Source organism: Pollachius pollachius (genome assembly GCF_949987615.1).
Source record: "Pollachius pollachius genome assembly, chromosome: 9".
NCBI lineage: Eukaryota > Metazoa > Chordata > Actinopteri > Gadiformes > Gadidae > Pollachius > Pollachius pollachius.
In genome coordinates, this window is record NC_136942.1 from 6,691,391 (window position 1) to 6,711,219 (window position 19,829).

The 19,829-nt window shown below is 46.0% G+C and overlaps 1 protein-coding gene across 1 annotated transcript in view; it reads left to right on the top strand.

The window, feature by feature from the left end:
• Window positions 1–4,178: 4,178 nt before the first annotated feature.
• LOC307080909 (A disintegrin and metalloproteinase with thrombospondin motifs 20) overlaps window positions 4,179–19,829 on the top strand; it is a gene marked incomplete at both ends in the record, with an annotated part of 89,405 nt that continues 73,754 nt past the window's right edge. Inside the window, 4 exons of the mRNA XM_079743874.1 lie at window positions 4,179–4,269; window positions 4,517–4,887; window positions 8,462–8,630; window positions 17,891–18,162. Coding sequence (XP_079600000.1) covers window positions 4,179–4,269; window positions 4,517–4,887; window positions 8,462–8,630; window positions 17,891–18,162 — 903 coding nt within the window. The remainder of the gene's footprint in view (window positions 4,270–4,516; window positions 4,888–8,461; window positions 8,631–17,890; window positions 18,163–19,829) is intronic.

Consider the following 19,829-nt stretch of genomic DNA (forward strand, 5'->3'; position numbering starts at 1 on the left):
GAGAAAAATGGGATTCCTCGCTGTGGAAGCATTTAAGTTCTTTCCCTTTTGGGCGGATTGTGTGTATCACACCAAAACGTGATACGCAGTGGTAATTAAGGATAGTGTTTTTTTTGTCAAGATGTGTTAGGTGCTGAATTACTTCACTTGGATATATATTGTTTTAGGACAGTCGGGTTTGCTGTTGGGAGTGTAAGCTTTTGTAAAGTTACATGGCATGAGAATCAACTAAACAATTGCAACTTTCGACAAGCCAACTAATCGAGTAACTGCTATTTTCTTCATGGTCCATTTTTCCTTATGCAGTTTCAGATTCCCAACGATCCTACAGGACAAAATTACATAGTAATTAAAATCCAACCTCATTCGGGAAACAAAGGATAGAAAAGCTTAACGATAACTCAATATTAATTTGTAGGCACAGGCAGTATCGCTATGGTGAGTGTTATGGCAACCTTGACCAATAAGACAGCTGCATAAGGAAATAGATTTCAAAACTGAATATGATATCTCTGAGACACGACTTGGATGGGGACAACCTGGTCTATAAAGTGAGTCATATTCTTTAATAAGGATTACAACCAACTGTAAATGGTTGCTTACTTTTCAGTTTCTATATCAACAGACATGATCTAATTTTGCTTAATATACGTTGCGTTGCGCTCGCCTTTTTTGTCACAGAACAGCACGTATCATCATCACCACCACCACCACCATGCAAACACACACTGGCCTTCATCTACCCCTGCTGCCCTCTGGTCCAGCTAGGGGTGGGTACACAATTCCTGGTACGGAAGACCAGTGTTGCCCAAAAAGGTTGGAGAAACATCACAGTGATGGAGGGATGGAGGTGGAGGAAGGTGGCTGTAAGACTCACCCCTCTCTACACATGTTGTTCTCTCATAGAGAAAAGGATTAATTTCATGTATCCACTTGATATATTTCTTGTTGGATTCAAGCTTGTAATGTCTTGTAGGGCACTTAATCGGGATAAGAATCACGGAAATATCGTGTCTGTTGTTCAGATATGTCTTTAGAGGCCAGCTTTAAAGAAGTCATCTCACACAGATCAAGAGGATTTTTCTTCTAAGAGGTCAACACGCATTCACTGGGCTTTTTCCTACCTGTAATATATAGGTATTGACTCTCCTTTTAAAAAGGTTTTAAGATACAATAACTCATGCTATATCTATAGCCTTCACATCCAGTTCTGCTGAGATATCTGTTGAGTCATCAGTGAGTCAACACAGTAGTAGTCTGAGAATATATCGCACAGTGTGTTGAATGGCCGCCCAGTTGCTAAGGCCTACGCTGTTTATTGACTAAGCAAAGAAAACAAAATGAAGGGGGAAAAAAAAAAGCTTTCCAAAAGGTTCCCCCTGTTATTTTAATAGCTTAGTAAGCTTGTCCTCCACGGCAACAGGTGGTAGGCTTTTTCTAATTGGGTGGAGAAGTCGGGGGGTGGTTAATCTGTACTGCAAGTCAACACAGGTCCATGGTGGCTGAGCTCCTTGATCCGTGCACCAGGACGACAACCTGCAAGGTCACAGAGGGGAGGCCAGGTCTGCAGGCTGCGCTCTGCTCAACCTTGAGTGAGGCTGAAGATGGGTCAAAGCCTTGGTGGTTAGTGATGGATGGATCACTTGACATGGACCCAGGTTTTATGACCGCTGTCTTTAATGTGTCTGGATTAAGGTACCTTATGTAGTGCTCTGAAGCACAGTTTGTTGCGAGTATCTGGCTGTGTGAGCGAGCAACAGTGTTTTGTATTCGATTGAAGCAGTGTATATGCTTAAATAGCAAGACAATTTCTTTGTCTAAACTTGATTTTCTTAGACATGAAAGCACACCTGTCTTCTTTTACTGCAGGGCTAATAAAGCACTTTTAACCTATAATTATACAAATACACAAACATTGATTTTATCAATAAATGATATGTTTAATAGTAAGTAATGCTTAATATCCACAGATACAAACAAGACGTTTCCCTGGAGGAGAAGCATATAAATCTATCATCAACACAAATTAAGTTTAGGTTACACATTTACCACCAGTGGTAAAAAATTAAGTATATTGTACACTCAGACCACTCCCCAAACACTATTTACCAGTTAGACCCATGAACTCTTGGCTGACAACTCTACACCCTAACACTGGTCAATAACCATAGCCCTGATGCTTTTTTAAACAACACTCCATCCATTCTACCATGGCCTTCAGCCTCTCCTTTGTCCTCTGACCCCCAGGGGTCAATCCCGGCCAAGGGGGCCAGTCAGGCAGAGGGTATAAGTCAAGACAATCCCAGTACAGATGTTGAAGGGTGTCTGTGGCCGGGCTTCACATGCATGGGAAACGTGCGTGTCACCACACAGCCCCTCCAGTGATGTCCTTGTCGCGTTAGATGTCGACCGCATTGACCACAATCTGTGGGAAATCTGCGACCAATTGCTACACTTCCTGCCTCGCTGTGTCTTTTGTTCATCATTTCCGACGGTATCAGGAATGGTGAATCGAACGTATTCACTCGGCCCCATTGTTGCCGGGACTTCTTCTTCCCCGTCTTTTGTTTTGATTTTTCGTGTTTTTGGGGATGGAACAAAGAACATCCAGAAAATGAGAAAGAGAGAGAGAGGGAGGGAGAGATTAAACATTAACCATTATAATTATATTCATTAACCATTGAATGCATGGGAAATTAAGCAACATGTGTTTAAAAGCTATAATAAGGTCCCTTGGGTGATAAAAGAGAGTTAGTGGGTGGGTGAGTGGGGTTGAAGTGATAACTAAAGGGGGGCACCTGTTTTGCATGAAGGGAAGGATCGCTTAATGACCGACTGCCCTGTAGCGTTTCGCTGTCTCTGGCAAGACTACAAAGATGGAGCCTGTAAATCACCTGTAAAAACAAACAAATAAGAAAATAAATGTACAAGCATTTGTTTTACATGATAATGATGATGGGGTTTTAATACTAATAATAGCAAATAATAATAAGGCCTATTGGCTTTTACGGAAGAGTGGAATATTAAATGACGCACAATTTAAGAAAGCACATTACAAAAGCCTATAAAAACATGTTTCAAAGAGGCTGATAAACAAATGCCAGCGCTTTCAGCCTACGCAGTCATATATTTGGTTTGTTGGTTGTTTTCTCTACACACAAATACTGTATTTAATTTTTCTAATGTATTTCTGCTTGTGAAATTGTGAATTTGTTCAGAAATCCAAATGTATGGCAGGGCATCATGATTTGCCCGAAGCTAGGAGAGAATGCTAAAAAGGAAGCCTCCTCAATTTTTAAAAAAACATACCTTTTCAGTGGGTACACCGCATCTAACCACACACAATGAGGTTTAACATTCATGGCCAACACAGATGAAAAAGGATGTAATTGAACTGTCTATCAAGTCTGTTTTAATTACACCATGTCCACGACTACTACTCTATTAATTAATTTATTCATTCTACTTTATTCATCAGACCTCACAGTTTATTCAGGCTGCTGTTTGCAATAGTTAGTAGGCCATGCTGACAATGGATGTGAGACTTCATATTTTCAACGACAGATGCACAAAATGCTTTTTGTATACAGCCACATTCTGTCAGATAAGCAGAATTGTAAATTTAATATTATCCTATTACAAGTTATTTTACTATTTAATCCAGAGTATATTATATGACTTGAATGCATAAGACATGGTTTAAACATCACATAAAACATCAAAAGTCATTTAATTACATTTTCCCCCGAGGTGAGATATTGTCTTCTCTTCCATTCAAAGCCGTAGTCCCAGCGAATTGTGCTAGTGGTGGGAGCCCCACTCACCATTGGCTCCACGACCTATAGGGGCGTTGCTTGCCGAGTTGTGATCGCTTGGGTTCATGGATGGCTACTAGTGGAAAGCTTACTTGGCACTGATCCCTCCCCTACGTATAGGTTAAATCAGACAGCGTTCCGGAGGAATGTATCGCAAATAGTTGGGTGTTTATAGCGGTCAGTGGACGCGAGTTCAGCAATGCGATGAGGGCAGTGCACTTTGCAAGACTTGTGCTGCAGGGAGCCTCCGCAGAGCCCGCAGAGACCGGTTGCTGACAAGCCGGGGTGAAGAGCCGCTGTAGATAGAAGGCTCTGGGCTTGCCTTGGAGGGACGACAGCCTTGGCTTCTTCGCGGAGGAAATCATGCAGTTTGCAATCTGGCTGCTTGGACTAATGTGTCACCTGTCAGCCCTCGTCCGGAACTCTTTAGAATACCGATTGCATCCGAAACAAGGTAGGATTTTGGTTTTTGATTCATAACTTGTAGCCTGGTCCGGTCAATAACGTGAGAGCCGAGTGGTCATCATGTTGAAGTGGTATCACAGTGTAGTGGCTGAGAATGATGCTATGAGTTTTAAAAAGCCCAAACTTTTCATGTTTCTAAGTTTGAAAGTTAAAATCAACTTAGGTTATACTGGCATGAATAACGGTTTCCAAAAGGCATATAACTGACACATCTTTATTATTTTTTTTTTCTTCAGAAAGTTTCATCAAACAGTTGAAATCCTACGAAATCATAACCCCGCTCCGGGTCAATGATTTCGGAGAGTCGTTCCCCCACAAACTGCACTACAAGAGGAGACGGAGGAGTTTGGATGACGATGTGTCGGGCTCACAAGCCCACTACAGGATCGATGCATTCGGGGAACGCTTCCACCTCAACCTGACCGCCGACTCCAGCTTCATCGCCCCCTCATACGCCGTGCAGCACCTGGGCGCGGAGCCCAACGACACCGCCGACTCCCACCACTACTACCCCCAGGACCCGAGCAATATGCGCCACTGCTTTTTCCGAGGACACGTCAACGCCAAGACACACTTCCCCGCAGTCTTCAGTTTGTGCACTGGCCTAGTGAGTATGAGCCTTTCGTTCTTCTTCCCAACTCCCAAGTCTTTTTCTATCAGATGCTGCTGCTGCTCTTGCTGCTGCTTTCAACTTTCTTTGCTCGTTCCTATTCCGGTCGACACCGGCGTGCATGTGCAGCCGCCCCACCATATCCCTCCTTTACTCGAAATGCATCGCACTGAAACGAGAACAAGTGTTGCTTGCTATGACTGACTGGCCGCATTTGAAGCGTGTCCCGCATCCCATCGCTAGATCCTTTGGAATGATGCAATTGCGCAGTTCAGGAGTAACACTTGTTAACTCAGTGCAGTGGTTTAAGCAAAAACTATATTAATTAAGATTTTTGGTTTTCATCTGGTTTGCTGAACAAATGAAGGGGCTGTAGTTAATTTGAAAGTAATTGAGCCAGCATCATTTTCATGAGAACTATTGAATGGTATATCAAATAACTAATTTGTAATAGCATTCCACATGATGCCTTATCGTCAATCACAGACTGTGGTCCTATTATACTGTCACAAGCTGTAATATGGTTATCGTACAAGGCCGTTATCGATTTATTGGGTGCTAATGACCTTAGTGTTAACTGAATAGTGCTTAATAGGGCTAATCGTCCATGAAACAGAAGTGTTGAAAGGGATGACTCCATCCATGAGTCAGATAGGGTTACCGGTGTAGCGATCAGTGGGCTGACCTTGGTCTCGCCCAGCAGGTTCTGGTATGGGTGTAGTGGGTAGGGCTTGGGGGGTTGTGGACAATTCTCTGGCTGGACGGAGAAATCGAAGGACCGCATCCTTGGCTTGTCACTCTAGGTGTCAGTGGGCATCGAAGCCTATCGCTGACACGGACATACCTCTCTTGGTTTGGGGCTGCTTGGTAGAGAAGCGTACCTCGGATAGCATAGCAGCACGTGAGGGAGGCTATCTTGACGCTAGCGCACTCAGGATGCTTTTAAGTCAGTGACCCATTCAAAGCTGCACCAGTGCAGGGCCTCTGATTGCGGGCTTGTAAGGCTCCATACTAAAACCATGTCATTAACATTGTCAGGGTCAGGGTTTTTATTGGGCCCTTAGACCCTGGGTTATTCTTTTTTTCGACTGAAAGGAACACACCAATGAGCTTTTAGATGGCCTTCAGGCCCACTTTGATGTGCATCTCCCTTAGCCAAACATGTTCCACGCATCCACTTCTTTTCAAACAGATGCTGGTTGGTTATCAGCATCCTCATCACTCACTGCTGAATGACGGGTCAAAGGGCCCTGCAATGCACCAGAGGGCTATTGGGGCTTGATTGGACGCTGCACATTTTAAAGGGATGAGGTCATTAAGGGTATGATTGAGCCTTAAAACAATAAGGCCATTCTAGAAAGTGCAGGTTTTCCCCTCTCATTAACGTCCAAACTCTTTTTCTTTTTTTACGGAGGAACTTGTAGGAGGGATGGACGTTTAAGGTGGGCTATTGTGAAGTGCTCTGTGAAAGAGGGGCTAGCTCAATACAAGTGGTATGCAGGGTCGATGACATGACATCCTTCACAAGCAGGTCCTTTAACTCGCAATATGGGAAGGGCTTGTACTCTGTAACAAGTCCTTTGCATCAGCTTCTGGAGTGATTAACAACTTGATTGACAAAAGTGCTATTTATTTATTTATTTAGTCGATAGACTAAATGATTTAATTGACCGTTCCAGCGCCATGCTGGTGGCCTGTGTCTTATTTGGCACAGGGCCAAGTCATGCACATCTGTGTTAAGACCAGGGGCTGAAACACCTTCACAGCCTGCATCACCCAATGCGATTTACTGCAGCAGCAATCTGATGACTCAGCAGACACACTACCTGGTTGGCTCGTTGGGCACTTTGATGCAAAGGCTGTGTCTAGACTCTGACGAACCATGACATGGGTTTGGGCCCGTACACGGTGGAAAGTGCAGCGATTTGTTACGTCTGGCGTGCCCTCAATAGTTCATCAACAGTAATCCGTTCTTCTGAACATGGAAACTTATTTTCCAGGTGTGCTAATACTATATATTTATCTGCAGTATTTCCAATGAACAGGGGGGCTGACGTGTTTTCGTTTCCATTGTCGCCCATGAATAGACAACCCTTAACAAGTTGATTTTCCATCTAGGATTCCTTCCTTAACCATCTGTGTTCAGCAATGACACCCAGGCATGATTTTAGGTCAGACAAGATAACAGGTAACAGAAATTAAAAAACTAAGAATTAACACTAAGAGTCAGTCACTCATGTTGTGGCCACTAAAAGCCAGCCTAGGGGCACTTCCAAGTGGCTGTTCTTTGAGATGATCTTTCAATGACAAACTTTGACCAATCTTGTTGTCGCTTATTGTGTACCCTTGGGTCAGGTCAGTAGAAAGAACAAGTCTTGCTGATAGTCTGTTACAGATTGCTCCCATCATGTTTCTCCGAGAATTACTGTTCCTGGACTTGATATTCTAGTCCATGCTGGATCCAACCCTGCAGTAGTGAATTAATGAATCCCCATGGGTCTGAACCTCCCCGGGTCTGGAAAGAAGTGTTGAAGCCTCGGGGGCGATTTGCAGTGGATGCAAAAGGCTGTCATGTTTTGAAGTCTTTTTTTTCCAGTAGTAATGTTATCTTTGCTCTGTCATGTTATTACAAGCTTGTAATTGTGTGTGTGTGTGTGTGTGTGTGTGTGTGTGTGTGTGTGTGTGTGTGTGTGCGCGCGCGCCTGTGTGCCGACGTACAATTCTCTCGAAGCATTCACAAGCTTTCAAGGAAGTGTATGGCTCGTGTTCAAGCTTACTAATCTTGGCCTCCTTTGCAGAGGGAATGAGGAAAGGTACGCAAACGTTCAAGTTTTTCCACATCGGATGTGTTTCCATTGTCAAGCGGCTGTCACTTGTGGAGACGGTCATTGGGTAATGCCGCCCAAAGACAACATTCCCGGCTTCTAATAACCTGTTAAAGTGTGCGTATGAAATTACCACGGAAACACTGCTGTACTTTTTGCCTGAGTGAGCTAAGCAGCTTTGGGATGGACTCAAAGGCCAGATCCAGCCTCAACACTCCCTTCTGACAGCAGGCCGGCCCTCTGTGATGATGTCATTCCTCCCACCAAACCCAACTCTGACGGCGGGTTTCAGTTGTGTAGAAAGGAGAGATTGTGCGTTCTCGGCGTACCAAAAACAACTGCACTTCTCTTGTGAATGCCGCTCACTGTTTTTAAGAAACACAGACACGTAGTCTTATCGTTCTTTCGGTGTGCGTGCGTCCCTCACAATACGTTCTGTCTTTGAACTGTCCTGACTGAGAGAACGTCTCCAGTTGTGTTGTGACACTGACGATTCCATCGAAAGCAACACGTCTTTCACAACATGTTTGATGCCGAAATAGCACTCTTGTCTGGGAGGAACGCAGAAGGGTATTCGCCCAAGGGCAGCGGCAATGGGACGCGGCCGTGGCGCAAGAACAAACCTTATGCTCACACAAACGGGTCCTAATCTGTATTCTGATTCTACGCACACATGCACGCACAGGCGTCATTTTTAATAAGGCCCTATTTTTTTCTCTCTCTCTTATCTTTCTGTCCTGCTCCAGATTGGGACGTTTACGACGCAAGATGGCGAGTACTTCCTGGAGCCGCTGATGGGCGCCGAGGGAGAGCCGTACGCCCCAGAGCACAACAAACCCCACCTGGTCTACAGGCAGGGCAGGACCGGGGAGGGACCCAAGGTGGGGCCCCCGGTGGAGCCCTGCGCCGCCTCAGGTAACAGACTGCAGAGAGACTGAAGACGCTGGCCCGCGACCACAAACCAACCACCAATCCCCGTCTGTCTGGCTCTGCCACACACATACCGCTCTCACACACACATAGATGCAAACGCACACACGCAAAACGCACACATGGATGCAAACGCACGCAAAACACACACAGATGCAAACGCATGTGTGCGCACACACATGAAGATGCGGACGCACACACGCACGCACACACACACACGTGCACACACATAGAGGCAAACACACACACAGACTCAAAAGCGCACACACACACACGCAAACAGACACACACCTAAATACACACATTCATACACACACACACAGACACGCACACACCTACATACACACACACACGCACACACACATACACACCAACATACACCCACACACACACACACACACACACACACACACACACATACACACACACACACACACACACACACACAAACACACACACACACTGACTGATAACCTGCACTCCTTCGTCTCTGAGCCATTGCAATAAAAACAGAATGAGTGTTGGTTGGCAGGATGATTTGAATGCTGATTAAGGGTTTCTTGCTGGAAAATTCTCTATTTAATCAAGCAATCTTTACTGTGGTTTAAAATCCTATTTCACTGACTGCAGGGTTCACACCCTGGTCCTTGGCAGCAGCATAGGGAAGAATTAAAGACTTTTCTAACCCTGCAGTTAAAAAAACAAACTGGAGAACTTTTTGTCTTGAAAAGATGTTTGGATGTTCATTTGAATTTTTATGGCTGATGCTTTCGCGCACTTAAGAGGTTCTTGAGAAAACGTGGGTGACCAAAAAGGGTTCATTCCGAGCAAGGCTTGAAAGCCATTCTTGCAAACAGCTTTGTGGGCGGCCTTCGGTGCCCCGATGCAGTAAATCTTTAATGCTGGATGTGCAGTGTAGGACGCTTGATTTGCCTGTTGTCTGGACTTAGCCGGTTGGTTGGCTTTGTGTTGGGTGGTGGTTTACTGTCGTAGGACTGACCTGGTGGACCAGGCCACTAACTCTTTTATTAGACTCTCCCCTTTCGCGGACCCCTCAGTCTGTGTGTGGTAAACAGAGAAGAGGGTCTGGAATCTGGAGTAGTTACAACTCTTGGGAACGTGTCTCCTAGGGCTCTGATCCAATATCTTGTCCCAGTGACGAACACTGTTATTCAGGGACCGGGGGTCGCGTAGTTGCTATGGTCTCTCCACTTCTAGTCAAAAAAGGGTTTATGATTCCAATCTTCGACCTGCACCTCACTCTAACCCTGTGCAAAGTGTATCTCCTTCAGGATTAAAGCATGCCATAAAAACACCACATATTATCCATCAGGCGAGCGTTAAGAACACATAAGACAACCGCATAAATCGCTCTCGTCAGCTCACAAAGCTCCATCTCCCTGAGCCTGGCCCCCTCTCGTGTACCTTTATGCAGAGAGCACACACAGTGTAGTAGGGAGATAGGCCCCGGAGACAGATAGGCATATAGAGGAGACACCTGCGGAAGCCTTTTTTTCTTCGTTATCAAAGGGGCAGCAGGTACACAAAGAGCTGGAGGATTAAAAGAGGCCGACGAGGTAGACCTGCTGCTACGAGGTGTCCCGGCGGCGCTGCGTTCCCTCCACCTGATCAGATAGGCTCCTCTCCAGATGCAGAGATAAGCAGGCTCCCTTTTGAAGGCCACACAGGGCCGGGCCAGCCAGGCTGTGTGTCTTTTTATGGAGAGGAGAGCGGCGAGCGCGTCAGGGCTGCTGGCGGGTGAGATGTAAACACTGGAGCGGTTTGCTCCTACAGCGTCGGCGCGCCAGTTTCGAAGAGTGAGACGAGCGCTTTTATTTTGAAGGGGGCGGGGAGGGGTGCTCCGTTTGGCCGTTTGCTTCTCACTGTCGGTCTCAGCTTTTCCGGAATTGTGCGTTTTTATCTCGACTTACTGTGTGGCTTTGTGTCCTATAGGATTGTGTGTCACGTGTCTCTTCTCCCTTATTAAAACTTCCCTGCCTCTACTCATCACATTTTCTTTTGAAAGGGTTGTGTTCTCCTGAACTCATGACTTTCTGTGCTTCCAAGCCACAAACCAATGACTAATATTAAGTTCTACAAGTACTCAGGCCCTTAGATCACTCCCCTTTAACCTGCGCCGATGCCTGTTTACCTCAGGGCTATACAGAGTGGCTAGAACCAATATTCAGTCGTCGTTAAATGGTCACGGACTGCTAATTACTTTAGTGATAAGATATGGCTGTATGGCATATCTATAGCTGTAGGCGTCTAGCTATGGACATCAGCCTTATTATGCCATACCCTCCCTTCATTTGCCTATCTCTTCTCCTTTTTTGTGTGAAACTGCAGCATCTTCATTGGCTTGATTTAAAGTCTGTGCACAGGGAGAAAAGCCTTCTGGTCTGAAATGTTTGGGGGATTTTGGTGTCCATCATGTGTTTAGGGGGGAAGTACTTTGTCACAACCTGCCAAATAAACGCAGCTAGCCAGAATACAGTCTGCAATGCTGCAGGCTGAGCTGCTTATCTGCTAGCTTGCTGGACAAAATCAGTCTAGAATTACTCAGTATCGTAAAACTTGTAGGGATGTTCCTTTGAGGGTACCCTTATTTTGTATTTTTGCTCTTCAGTGACATATTTTAGCCGAAGATGAATGAACTTTGACAAGCAAAGGTCTCGGACACAAACAATAGCTGCATCAATAGGATTATACGTTTGTAGACATAAGCCTACAGCAGATAAGTTTAAGGCTCATGTTACTTCATACATCCAGCAGGGCAACATTTTTTTTTTACTCTGTATATGCCGTCTGTTAAGATAGTCTTTTTTTCCAACGTTTATTTTGGCGTCGGAACATGCTTCCAGTGTGTTGACAGAACAGGAAGACAAAATGTCCATTTAGATAACGTTAACAAAGCTGAAGTTAAGGAAGCGTTCTTTTCCGTAATTTCCACCATCTTTTTATTTTCTCTAGAATAACAATGCCCGATACCTCGGGCCCCTCTGCAAAGTGTTAAAAGACGGGAGGTACGATGAAGAGCGTTCCAAGTGTTGCCCTGATGGAAAAATACCTTTTTGTTGTACCAGCGGCCTCGTCATGTTCGATGGAGCTGTCGTCAGCTGCCTTTATGCGCTGTGTGTGTTCACGTCCTATTCAGCGCTGTCTGTAACGTGATTCAGGGTGCTGTGGAATGAATGTCGCAGCCACATAGTTGGCTTGCAAAGTTTCCCAAGCAAGCAACTGGGCTTCAAAACCCAACTAATTCAAATTCAGGTAGGATAGTGAGTGCAGAAATAATGGAGATAACTTTCCCTTTGTGTAACTCGTCAATATTAGCATATTCGTTTAGATGGATCGATGGATGGGTACTTCATTAATCCAAGAGGGGAAATGGAGGTAATCTCAAATTGGGGGGAATAGAGTTTGTTCTCTGTGTTTCACCTGTCAACCATGGTGGCTCCAGAGTAACCGGGGAGTAGATAGTTGTGTGGGTTGGGTGATTAATGTCTTAAGGAACACCACTGTTCCCTCCTTCCCCTGCCAGAGCTGGGCTTTTAAAGGCCGTGCAGTGTAGCACCCTGAAAGGCCAAATCACAACAATAGCCCGGCCCTCCATGTAGCATTCTGAGAGCTATCGGTGGGCTTGCATGTGAAACCTGTTGTTGTCCTTCAGCCACAAGGATGAGGGTGGCAGGGGATAGGGGTGGGCCTTTTTCTCCCTCGCTCTCTCTTTCTTCCGCCTTTGCTTTTAATGGTTGTTTAGAGTTCAGTGTACAGTTGAGTAATGGAGATTTATTTTCCTTTTGTGAGGAAGTACAAAAAAAAGATGGACTTGGAACACGCAATAAAAGGGTTTTAAATAGAAACAATTGCGTTAATGGCGTTAATCTATTCATTTTTAATGATGAGTGAGTAAGATCAGCATTAAAAATGGGTCCATAGACGATCTGTATGAGATTAAACAGTGCATGTCTTGTATGTTCCAATCTGTACCTCATGACGTAGTCAGTGGTGCTGATCACCAGGTTTCCAATCAGTCCCTTGCCCAGCATGGCGACCTCCTGCCCCAGGGAAGTGACTGGTGGTGGGGACATCTTTGATGTGTCGCCCCCTCCTCCCCCTTCCCCTGGCACCCAGGGCATCTGTGCCTCCTCGCCTCAGCCCCACCAACACAATCAATGTAAAGGATTCCCCCCCCTTCGGTGCCCACTGTGTATACATGGTAGTCCAAACGCCAGCTCCAGGGCCCTTTTTGGTCAATGGGTTCATTTACACGGAAAAATGCTCTCCCCCGCCTGGGGTTTTGAACTAGCCGACTTGAAACGCTGCCCGCACCCCCCCTTTGCGCTTTCATGTATGTGAATGGAGGCACTTGTTGATCGTGACCTCACTTCCCTCTTTGTTTGGAGTCACTCACTGGACAGGGGCATGTGACCTTGAATACCCCCCCCCCCCCCCCCCCCCAAACCCTCCCCGGTAAATGCTTACTTGGAATAATTTGTGCGGGAGGAGGGATAACATGTTTTGTTTGTTGGGCCGGGGTCTCTGGAGCGACGTGTCCATCAAGGGCCTTTGTTGTGGCCCTCTTGATTCCGCCCCTCGGAGCAGGTCAGCGGAGGCTCGGAGGCTGGAGTGTGATGGACGGGGGAGCTGATCCCTCTGACAAACGTCCCTCAGCTCCAGGCCCTGGCCTGGGAGAATGTGGTGTGTGTGTCGGTGTGTGTGTTTGTGATGTGTGTAGGGGGGGAGGTGGGTGCAGGGCTGATTGGAGGAGGTTCCTGGGTGTCGTTTGGCTCCGACAGGCTTAGGACCTTTTTGCACCCCTTCCTGCCTCCTGGGGCGCCCTCAGGAAGCATCTTTTGTTGCTAGGCGAAAAAAGTTTATTTTGTGGCATTTTTTGTTCCTGGCATGAATTTGATTGGAGAGAAAATGTGTGTGTTTGTGTGTGTGTGTGTGTGTGTGTGTGTGTGTGTGTGTGTGTGTGTGTTTGTGTGTGTATGTGTGTGTGTGTGTGTGTGTGTGTGTGTGTGTGTCTGTCTGTCTGTCTGTATAATGCATTTGGTGCCCTTGGGTGAATTTATTAGAGACACTAGGATTGAATGAGGAAAATAAAAAAACAGCAGAATGGATTATTGGTCCATGCAGCCTTGTTGTGTGCACCAACCCACACAGTGATTCTCACTCGTGCACACCTCCCACGGAGCGCTCGCTTGGAACCAGGGAGTGAATCGGGAGCGGTAAATAGAGAGAGAGAGGAGATTCTTTCTTCATTTGTCTGGACAGTCTTGGCCTGCCCTGCATGTGCTTGTCTGTCTCGCTTCGGAGCTTGGCAGCAAACTCCCGATGTCTCCCTAGTTCCCACTGCCAGCCTCTCTTTCCTTCTTTCCTTCTTTAAGTCTTTCTTTCTTTTGGTCTTTCTTTCTTTCATTCCTTTGTTTTATTCTTTGTTACCTTCTTTCTTTCTTTCTTTCTTTCTTTCTCTGAACACCTGCCTCTTCACAACAACTCCCTCTACAGTACATAAGTACTGCTAGGCTATTTACTGTATTGGGTACAGTGAATTCCTCTTAGCTGAAAGCAGGGGCTAAAATCTATCCTTGGCTAACACATTTTGGCTGCGGTAGGCAGAGTGCCGAGCCAACAATTAGCTATTACCGACTCTTTCATAGTGTGTGAGATATAAAGAGAACCATTGCCCACCAACCTCATAGCATTGCATCACAAGCCATCAAACATGGCTAATAATGCGGCTAAGCTCTTCTGTCTATTCAAAGAGAGCCCCGACAAGGCAAAGCACGGCATTACACAGTCCATAACCCTTAATAGCTGCCATGTGTCTCTCTGTCCGTCGGTCTGTCTGTCTGTCCGTCTGCCTGCCTGCATGTCTGCCGAACTGTCTGGTCGTCCGTCAGTCCGTCTGTCCGTCTGTTGGGATGCGGAGCTGATCTCTCCGAGCCGATGTGTCAGACTTCGCCCTGGGAGTTCCCGTGACAAATTCCAGACTATTTTTTGCCACTGTCTGCCGTCTGGGCCCTCTAGACGGACGGCGTGGTGAGGGGGGGCAATAGAGTCACGCTCGGGGACAGCCGACTGCTCCGCTGAGGTGGCCTGTGGTTGTTTCTGGGGCAGGGTGTGGGTGAATGCCCATTTTTTGTCACCCTGGGAACTACGGCTGTCAATCATTGGAGAGACTGTGTCTAGTATTTATAATGCTGAATGTACCGCTTCCTTTTTTTTTTTCTGTGGATGTTTTAATGCTGTCATTGCTATGCTGGCAGGAAAATATTTTTAACTCAAACTTGTTGCCTGGACTTTGAGTTTTGTGTTTCTTAATTGTATGCTCTATACTTCATTCTGAACATTATATGTTTAGATGCTTTTATATGTATGCAATTTTGTAACCAACCCATTCAAATTTCAATATTGTTCAAGTTAAATTCATTTAAAAATATTAAAATAAAAATAACCCTCCTAAAAAGGACCGCCCCTTTCCTGAAATCTCTGTCTGTATGTCTGTCTGTCTGTCTGTCTGTCTGTCTGTCACTCTGTCTGTCTGTCTGTCTGTCCGTCTGTCTGTCTCTCCCTCTCCCTCTCCCCCCCCCCCCCCGACTGACCACGCCACGCCGTCTTCAGCCTGTCTGTGGACTCTAAGCATAAACAGGTCCGACTGTACGCAGCACAAAGCTCAGCGTCTTCCCAGGGGGTCAAAAGCTATGCCACTTCACATTTTTAAAAGCCTCGGCGGTAACAATTATCCGCCCTCCCTGCTCCCTGTCTGGCCCCTAGAATTGCACTTAATTGAGCTTCTGTCTGCGGGGGATGATGCCCCCCCCTCCCTCCCATCCCCACCACCTCCTCCTTGTATTGTGATGTCCATTAAAGGGCTATTGACGTGGGCGTGAGCTCCGCCCGGCCCCAGGCCGCACCTTGGAGGGCGGTGATCGTGCACAGTTGTGCACATGCGTCAGGCAGCCGGTGGAAATGCGGTTGTACTCCGTCTCCCAGCATGCTGATGCAGAAGAATGTTAATAAGCCCAACAATGGAGTCTAGTTTTTTTTTTTTCTCAAGTCGTCTGGCTCTCAGCTTTGACGAGTGTGACTAATTATCTCATCGCGGGCGGGGATGAAGGAAACAAACGCCGCGGATCAAAACCGATTAAAACGCAGAGATTGGCTCTTTCGTAAATCGGCGAAGGAACCTGCATTTTCACTGTTTCCATAGTGTTGAAATTGATTTAGATTCAACATATCTGGAAATACATAACCAACAGTGCTACTAGAACATCAGCAACCTGTGTTTGGTTGTTGGAGGGTCGGCTAGGTTAGGTTAATATATGTTGAATATGTTAAAACAATTTACTCCTACCTACCTCTTTATAACCTGTACCTGAAATCATTGTACTTACTTGCTGCTGTTTACAGAGTGTTTCTGGTTAATGGCGTTGTTGGGTGCACAGGCGCATTTTGATAAAGATGATAATGTTGAGGCTTGGTACCCAGTGGTTCGGAGAGGTCCCTCCTGTCTTCTCATGGTGAAGCCGCATCTCCATCCCCCGCTGAAAAGGGGGATGTGTGTGTGTGTGTGGCTGTAGTATCAGCTAATTTAGAGGCTATTATTATAGCCGCCATATTTTTGTAGTTTGGTTGACTCTCCTTCTTTCTTCACCTCTCAGCCTTTCACACACCCTTTCTCTGCCTCCCTGACTGTCTCTCTTCCCCTCCCTCCCTCCCTGTCCCTTCCCTTCCCCTCCCTCCCTGTCCCTACCCGTCTCTCCCTCCCTTGCCTCCCTCTCCCTACTCCACGCTGTAACACACTGTAGCAGCATCAACAGAGTCTTTGATGATCTCTTTGATGTCCGTGTGTGTGCGCTGATGAGGCGTTTTAGAGGTTGGGCCTCTCTGTCCTAGAAAGAGTCTGTCCTGGCCTGTACTGGTTTCTCTTGGCCTAAGTTTAGTAGTCTGTTCTGGTCTGTCTTGGCCTATAGCTGACTGGTCTGTACTGTTCTGGCTTGTTCTATAGCTGACAGGTCTGTGATTGTCTGGTCCAGTCTTGTGTGGTGCATCCTTGGCCTGTCCTCATGGCAGGACCCGTGCGTTTTTTTGCCCGGGAGTCATGCTCCCCCTCATCACTTGTATAACTGGGCAGAGAGATCAAGTGTTGCCCGTGTGTGTATACATAAAAATAACAACATGAAACTTGTTACCTACATACTTTGCTGTTCCCTCAGCTGACATCTTGGACACATCCTCAGAAGAAAGTCACCCCCTTCCTCTTCCCCGTCTGCTTATGCCTGTCTAACTATCAGAGCCTTTCTTTTGAATTGAACAATCCCCACTATCAATTATATTCTCTCTCTATACTCTCTCTCGCTTCTCTTTTGTAGTTATTCATGGTGATGGAATCCATTGCTGATAGCAGCTTTTACTCGACATGTGCATTTCAGCTGAGGTCTCTTATGAGACAGAGACAGAGAAAGAGAGAGAGAGACGGAGAGAGTAAAAGGACTGGAAGCAATACCCGTTGACCATGTGCAGATAACTTCATATTGAGCAGCTGGGTTGGGATACTACAAAATATAAATAATATCTTTAAGTGTCTCCTTTAAAAAAAATAAAATAATATATATATATATATATATATAGAAAGAGTAGGAGAAAACTATGAGTGGATCTGATTGGCCAAAGGTATCGTCCAGTATTTTCTGCCCCGCCATGTGGTGCCCACGCCTGGGTTGATGTCCGGGCACCTCGCGGGCATGGCCATAAAAGCGGCGTCACGGGATCTTCTGTGTTTGTCTAGGGGTTGACCTCAGGGCATAAACAGCTATTCGGGGCTCACCATTGACCGCATGTTGCATGTTGGCTCCGGCGACTGTTTTCCTTTCTGGCCTTTGAGATGATACGGTATGTTATGGCGGCCTTGCCAGAATGCTGAGCGTTATGTCATAGGAATGCGGCTAAGCTGAATGCCTCTGCCCTGACCGTAGACGTTCCCGGCTCTCTCCTCAGGAAATAGAAATAGTTATGGATGTGCATGTCTGGCAGGGAGTGTTTTATTTGTATTTGGTTGGAAAAGTACGTCAGGTCTAGAAAAACCGGAGCTCACCTTTTGACGGCGTTTCACATTCAAAATGATTGGAAAGAAAATACAACGTGTCATTTTGTCAAATAAAATGTACATCAAGTGTTGGAGCCCGTCTCCACATGGTGTTGAAACCGCAATTTCTTTTTTATGACCCCGACAGAGAACAAGGCGTCCGGGCCCGTGGTTCTGGAGAACAACAGGAATATGGCGGAGCAGCTGGAGTCTTTCAGCGACACCATACGCGATCAGCACCCCAACCCCGGCCGCAACCACACCACCAGCACCCCCGCCGACGCGCACGGGGCTCGCAGCAGACGCAAGCGCTTCCTGTCCTACCCCCGCTACGTGGAGCTGATGGTGACGGCGGACGCCAAGATGGTGCGACACCACGGACACAACCTGGAGCACTACATCCTCACAATCATGTCAGTAGTAAGTAAAATGATGTTTCTTTTTAAAATATTTTATTGTTATAATTAGAATGATTATAATGTCTGTAATTATTGTTCTTTTTGTTGTTTACGATGGTGGTTCCTGTTTCTCATGTTATTGGAGGACTCAGATAAAAGCCTCTCCGATTGCCGTATAATGTAATTTATTGTTAGTATTTGTAATTTCCCATCTGGGATTAATAAATTAGAATTGTTCCCATCTTATCCTAATGTTATAGTCTTAGAAGTGGGTTGTAATAGTGCTTATATTGTGTGTAGTAAAAGTAGCATGATACTATCATTATTATGATTTATATTATTATTGCACGCACATGGAAGTGATTTTGAGAGCTGGATTTTGGCTACTCAATAGATCTGTGATCATGGTCTAGAGTTGTGTTGCTTTATTTTCACTGATAATCCTGTTAGGGATCATTTTGTAATTATTCTGATAAGGAGAGTCCTAGTCCAAGTCATTTGTTTGTCCCAAAGCAACCAAAGTCTTTGTGCTGTTTACTTAAATGCCATAACCTATCAGGTTCCCATATTGATTACAATCTTAGCAGTAAGATGACAACGTCTGACTCAACCTAAACTTATGGTGAGCTCAATGTCAGAGAGAGGAAGAGAGGGAGGAAGGGAGAGAGAGAGAGAGAGAGAGAGAGAGAGAGAGAGAGAGAGAGAGAGAGAGAGAGCTTGACTGACTGAGAAGGGGAGAGAGGGGAGGACAGACAGCGAGAGAGAGAGACAGAGGGAGAAGGGGAGAGAGGGGAGGACAGACAGCGAGAGAGATAGAGACAGACGGAGAAAGGGAGAGAGGGGAGGACAGACAGCGAGAGAGAGAGACAGAGGGAGAAAGGGAGAGAGGGGAGGACAGACAGCGAGAGAGAGAGACAGAGGGAGAAGGGGAGAGAGGGGAGGACAGAGAGAGACAGAGAGGGGGAGAGGAAGTGATTAGGGGAGAGAGATGCAGACAGAGAGAGAAGGGGGAGCTTGAGGCAGAGAGTAAACCCCTTCACCAATCTTGATAGCCTTAAGAACTCTACGTTAGTATCACAGTCGGGTGTCGTTTGTAAAAAGCGATTAGCCGTAAAGCCAATCAATCATTCAATTAAACCCTGTCCTCCACTAGGATTGACAGTTTAAGAAGAATGTTAAAATCATTTAATTTTAAAGTTTCCCCATTTAAAAAAATATCCCTTATACTGGCGGGGAAAAATAAGATGTGCTATAGAGCGCTCCCCATTATTTTGAGTGAACCATCCGGATCTTGGTCTGACCCATACATGTCCAAACGTACAGCCCACACAACACACACAACCCAACACAACTCGCCGGTTAGGAGAAAACATGACAACATTTGCGTATTTTACCCCTAAATTTACCACCACCTTTGGTAATGTTTACGTGCTTATGAAAAATGTACACCTTTATCCATCCACAGGCGTCCACTAAATACACACACGCACGCACACACACAAACACAAACACACACACACGCACACACACACGCCACACGCGCACACGCTACGCTCTCTTTCATAACTTGCAGACTTTAATCCATTGGAAGTGCCCACTATTCGACCAAATTAACAGGAATCACTTTTGAACGGAACAGGGAAGTCTGCCAAGCCTGGTCCAGCATCGCCATGGTTACCACATAACCCC